Source organism: Solanum dulcamara, chromosome 12 (genome assembly GCF_947179165.1).
Source record: "Solanum dulcamara chromosome 12, daSolDulc1.2, whole genome shotgun sequence".
Taxonomy (NCBI): domain Eukaryota; kingdom Viridiplantae; phylum Streptophyta; class Magnoliopsida; order Solanales; family Solanaceae; genus Solanum; species Solanum dulcamara.
The window spans coordinates 2463758-2470246 of NC_077248.1; the positions used below are offsets into that span (position 1 = coordinate 2463758).

At 32.7% G+C, this 6489-nt stretch overlaps 1 protein-coding gene across 1 annotated transcript; it reads left to right on the forward strand.

Annotated features, from left to right (window-relative positions):
- Positions 1-1212: 1212 nt before the first annotated feature.
- Positions 1213-3453, forward strand: LOC129877665 (pentatricopeptide repeat-containing protein At3g62890-like). The gene is made up of 2 exons (XM_055953189.1): positions 1213-2362; positions 2606-3453. The coding sequence occupies exons 1-2, from the start codon at positions 1985-1987 to the stop codon at positions 3431-3433; spliced, it is 1206 nt and encodes a 401-aa protein (XP_055809164.1). The 5' UTR covers positions 1213-1984; the 3' UTR covers positions 3434-3453.
- Positions 3454-6489: the final 3036 nt, after the last annotated feature.

The window sequence follows — 6489 nt, forward strand, 5'->3', positions numbered from 1 at the left end:
TTTTTATACTTCACTTTTCACATTCATATATATTTACATTATTTTTAATACCATATATAACAACATTCACTCCTTATTTTTATGATAATTCCTCATATTTTTTTATTAAAAAATTACACTATATAATAAATTTTTTATTTATAAATTTATTTGACTAATTCTTATATTTATTTATATTTTGAATTCTCATAAATCTTTTTCTACTTTAACAAACTTAAAATAAAAATTCTAATTTTCAATTAAATAAGAAGAAAGTTTTATTCTTAAATACATACAGACATCATGAAAATGCACACATAAAAATATTTAAGGTAAAGAAGATGAAATTTTTATTTTAAAAATGAATATTGAATAACTAAAGCTTGCAAAAAAATATAAAAAATTAAATAAAGTGAATGGTATTTTTGTAAACAAACAACCTATTCTTAAAATTTATGCAATACATATTACTTTGAATAAATAAATCAAACACTCAATAAAAAATAATCTTATCATAATTTATCCATCATAACTAATCTCAACATAACTTATCTCATCATAATTAATCTTATTATACTTTGTATTCAAACCAAACCACCCTAAAGACTTTATCCAACGTTGTACAATTTGGCTGAAGAATAGTTTTAGGCTATTTAAACCCAATGGGAAAATTCTAGGGTTAGCATTGAAGCCCAAGTTCTGTAAATATGTAAATTGATGTAAATATTTACCTATAATATTAATGTAGCTTAATATGTAATAGTAAATCAATTATATCCTTATAAAATAAAGTAACTTATCGACAACTTTTTTTTTGGTCCGTAAAGATAAAGTATATTGTTAAACTAGATAAAATTATTTATGCTAATAATGGATATACTAAAAATCAAATAAGGACTTGGCTCTTAAGTTTGTACAATGATTTTAAGTTAATCTACGCTAAAAATTGAATCTACAATTAATTTTTTTTATAAATAGTAAATTTATTTATATAAATACAGAGTTTAAGCAGAAAATATTGGCTAGAATATGTTGTGTAAAGAAGGATGAAACTTTTAATTATTGAATTCATATGAACTCAATACGTAAAACACAAAGCGTAAATTCATACATTTAGATTAATTATACTTGCTATCCATAATAGATACGAACCTACAAATTTAAATATATAATGGATTCATATTGATAAGCTTTTGTCGATTCGACATGAGCGAACTATAGAAGCATCAAACCGTCTGTAATGACTCGTCCCTAGTGCCCTTTGAAACGAACTAAAAGGCCTCTCTTCAATTTCCTCTGAAATTTGAACCACCAACCAATATTTGAAATATTGTATTATGAAATTCTGAATTCGTCATGTGTGTATTAGAATTTGTTGGGAGTATAAGTTAAAGACTCGCACCCACTAATTTCAAATTCTTGATTAGCCTCCAAGAAGTGTCAAACTCAATTCGAAGAGCTGGAAGAAGTAGAAGAAAGACTCGTTTCACTGGTTCAAAAATGTCCAAATCTGAGAATCCTTCAACAAATTCATGCCCATATAATCACTCATTCATTTCTTCCACCTTCAACAATCTCCTTCATCCTCTCAAAAGTTGTCACTTTTGCAGCCCTTTCACCCAATGGCTTTGGCCTCAGTTACGCGAAAAGGGTCCTTACCCAAATCCCAAACCCTAGTATATTTTCTTATAATTCTCTCATTAGAGGTTTTCTTGAATCCCAAATCCTTTCTAACGAACCCTTTTTCATATTCAAGAAATTGCTCAAGAGAAATTACCCAAAAGCGAATACTTTCACTTTAGCTTTTGTGTTGAAGTCGTGTTCGATCTTGACGGCGTTTAATGATGGGCAACAAGTGCATAAGCATGTTGTTCAATCTGGGTTTGGGTCGAGCCCCTTTGTTCAGACTTCATTGTTGAATTTATACGCGAAATGTGAGGAAATTGGGTTGGCGGAGAAGGTGTTCGATGAAATTCCTGAGAGAAATGTGGTTGCTTGGAGTGCAATGATTAGTGGGTATTCGAAACTTGGGATGGTTAATGAGTCTTTTAGTTTGTTTAGGGAAATGCAGAAGACGGGTGTTTTGCCTGATAAGGTTACAATGGTGGTTGTGATTTCGGCTTGTGCTATGTCTGGGGCGTTAGATTTGGGTAGATGGGTGCACGCGTATATTGACAAGAGATCGATTGAGAATGATCTAGAGCTTAGTACTGCGCTTGTTAATATGTATGCAAAGTGTGGATACATTGAAAAGGCAATTGAAGTATTTGAAGCAATGCCTTTTAAAGATGCCAAGGCTTGGAGCTCAATGATAGTTGGCTTGGCAGTAAATGGACTCGCAGAATATGCACTTGTGACCTTTTCCAGGATGAACAAAGCTAAGGTAATGCAATTATTATGAACAATGCTGTAAGATGCAATTTTTCTTACAAAATTGTATGAAAGGTATCATCTTGATGCACAATAACTTTGTTCTTATTAGGCTTGGTGTTGAATGTTTGCGTAAAATCAGATGAAAGAGTTGTGTATTTTATCTATTTACTATTATCTATCATTGAATGGTAAAACTTTGATGTACTGACTATTAGCAACTTATCTGTAATCTATTTTTGAATTTTTCTTTCAGGTGAAACCTAACCATGTGACACTAGTTGGGGTTCTTATGGCTTGTGCTCATAGTGGATTAGTTTCTGAAGGGAAAAGGTATTGGGCAAGCATGATTGAGCTTGGGATTGAGCCATCTTTAGAGCACTATGGCTGCATGGTAGATCTATTATGTCGTTCAAACTTAGTTGATGAAGCTTATTCATTTGTCGAATCCATGCCACTTGCCCCGTGTCCAGCAATATTGCGTACGTTACTTGTTGGGTGCAAAAAGAACAAGATCTTGGACAAATGTGAATTTCTCGCTCAGCATCTCATTGAATTAGATCCCTGGAATGCAGAGAACTATATCCTACTCTCTAGTCTGTATGCATCAGTATCAGACTGGGAGAAAATGCGGCATGTGAGGAAACAGATGAAAGACAAAGGTATTAAGGCTATGCCAGGGTGCAGTTCCATTGAAGTTGATGGTTTCGTGCACGAGTTTGTGATGGGTGATTGGTCACACCCTGAAGCAGAGGAGATCAAAGAGTTCCTAAGGGATATATCTCAAAGGGTATACTCTGAAGGACATGAACCTTGGATTGCTACTATACTGCACAATGTGAGTGATGAAGAGAAGGAGTTTGCACTTTGTGAGCACAGTGAAAGGTTAGCTATTGCTTTTGGCCTTTTGAAGACAAAAGCACCGACAGTGATTAGGATAGTGAAGAACCTTAGGGTCTGTAGGGATTGCCATGAAGTGACGAAGATAATTAGTAGATTATACAACAGAGAGATAATTGTAAGGGACAGAGTTAGGTTCCACAGATTTGTAAACGGGGCTTGTTCTTGCAGAGATTTTTGGTAAATATCATTCCATTGACAATATATTGCAAAGACACTACTTCTAGAACTGTCTCTTTTTACCCTTTGGTTTTGGAGAGGGGGAGGAGGGGGTTGAGACTTGCGATAAGAGAGTAAACCCAAAGAGCTATGTTGCTCGGACTCTTCAAAAATATCGAGTGGTGCATGTCTAATCCTCCAAAAGCAGTGCATTTTTGGAGGAACAAATACCATTGCTTTTTGGAGAGTCCAAACAACGTAGCCAGAGAGAGCTTAAATGACCTAGTAAGGGCTAAATTCATTAGATAAAGGCTAGATGGAAGAGGGCAAGGGAATGATATTAGATGCTACAATCCAGATAGCTTTACTATAGAGATAGAATTAACTTTCCCTGAGGAGACCTAATCAGCCTCATTTTCTGACTCGCATTTCTCTCGCAATACAAAGCTTTCATCCAATATTTGGTCTAACCAATGATTAGGTTCATTTAAGTTTGAAATATTCCTATATGATTATTCTGTTAACTGCCATTTGTATATCTCCTCTTTTGGAACTGGCACATAGTCATGATCAGCGATCCAGATTCATTGTCGTGGTTAAAGTCAGCGTCTGCGTCATCAACTGAGCATATCAGCAGGCAATGGGATGTGTAACACCAAAAAGACGACATCCCCTGACCTTAAGTGAGGTTGTTCCTAGTTGGAAGACGAGATTTCACTCAGAGAAGTCCCTACTTCTAAGGTATTATCTCTATCCATGTTCTCATTTTCGGAGAACAAACCAGGTGAACTTCATACTGATCAACTGCACCACCACTGTTGAACATATCTTGTAATCCAATTGTAGCAAAAAAGACGCTTATTGCAATTTCCTGCAAGTCAAGGAACTATTTACTGTCTCAGTAATATGTGTTATTTGTTTAATAAGTTAAACACAAAGGAAAAGGTGGTAAGCTCAATCTTTAGCAAGACCTCACTTTGAAGTAATCAAAGTTGGTAAACAGGTTTAGTGTGAGCCCAAGAAATGAGAAAAATGTTGGGTTGAGCTCTTCTCAATTTTAGTCCATAATGTTTTACCCTTCCTTCTTTGAGCCGAGGGTCTATAGGAAGCAGTCTTTCTACCTTCTCAAGGTAGGGGTAAGATTTCCGTACACAATATTTTCTCTAGACCTCATCTGTGGGATTACATTGGGTTTGTTGTTGTTGTTATGTTTTACACTTTCAGTGAATTATAGTTAAAGACAGCCCATTATAGTAAGCCCAACGTGGTTACTGGTTCTTTCTTTATTTTTAGCTCTTGTAATATGAAAATAGCCACTATTATGAAACTTGAAACTCTATGGCAATGGCTATCTTTAAAAGGTGGCTGAAAAGTGATCAATGAATAATAATAATAATTCTTTTCCTCTTAATTGATGTTTTGATCATCCATTTGTCATAAAAAAGAATTAACTTTACACAATTAGTGGATTATTTATAAAATCCTTTATTGTCATAGAGGTATTTTTAGGCGCATACTTTACAAAATATCTTCATTTCTAGTATGTACACATTTAGCCTAGTGATCAATGAAATGATTGAGAATCATGAGGTTTAAGGTTCAAATTCTTACAGAAACAAAAGAATCCCTCTGTGCTTTCTTCTCATTTGTCTATGTCTTGGTGAATAGAGTTATTCAGTATTTGTGTTAGTGAGAGATAATATGTATCTAATAAAATTAGTCGAAGTGATCATCTAAGATGATCTCGGTCTTTGATATCACAAAAAAAAAATGCCACTTCTCAATCAACAAAGTATATAGAGGACAAAGTAATGGCCTACAAGATGATAAAAAGGTGAAAATCCTACTTGTTTCAAATTCAAATTGCACAAAATCTGAAATAGGTTAGTATATGCTTGTTGTTTTGTAAATAAAAAAATAAAAAAAAGAAAGAAAAAGGGAGGGTGCTAACAATTTTGATAAATCCATTTTTATCAAATTAAAATTCAATAAAATTAATCACTAAGAATTTTCTTGATCAGGTTTACGCGTTAATTTTCTATGATGACATCATTTTCCTTCCTCCGTTTCCTCTTCTCCAACCCCATTTATTAAAAGAGAAGAACAAGATTGTTTCTCAATTTTGAAGGGAACTTTCGATCAATGGTAAAGTTGTCTACACGTGATCTATAAGTCACGAGTTCAAGCGGTGAAAATAACCCTACATCAAACTCCTTTGGGATGCGACCCTTTCTCATATACTGCGTGAATACAAAATGCTTAATGCATCGTGGAGATTGAATTATAGCAATATTATTAATATTGACAAAATATCAACTTCAAATGTCGACTTTCATAAAACATTAGTCACCGTGAAGATCACCAACTATGATAAAAATAAACAACAAAACAATTTTAAAAATATTTAAAACATCCTTTTCATGTAATATGTTCCAATATCACGGTAAACACTTGTTATCTAACTTTGTTACAACAAACAAAATTAAATAATTAATGGACGAATGTCATATTCCAGTATTCCACCATCTTTCTTCCCACTCACATTTACATCACTATATTTGATTGGAAAAATAAAATAAAATAAGTTAAAATAACAAAAAGTAAAAGTATGCTTCTTTGATTTTTCTTATATGTCTTAATCATTAGTTATTATAATATTATTAGTCCTTTTTTAGTGATTTGATAATGTTGATTATTACGTGTGACGTGGGCATCTTGAAAGCCCTTTAATATTTTATTGGATTAATAGAACATTTAATCCTTCAATTATTGTGAAATTATATTTTTGTCCCTATAATATCAAACTAAACACATTTTGAATTGTGCACTTTTGATTCTTTTGCTGGTAAATATTCACAATTTTTTTATAACTACTAAGTACTAACCAGTAACAAATTACTCATGTGTTATATTAAGGTTGTATGATTATAGTTAGTGAATAAAATTTATATTTATTAAAGGTTAAATATGTGGAGTTATATATCATAAAAACTATCTAAATTTGTCACTACCTTAGGGATTAAAATGTTATTATCCTTATTTATTTTTTTGTAATTTATTGTACACGTGTCCATGATTACA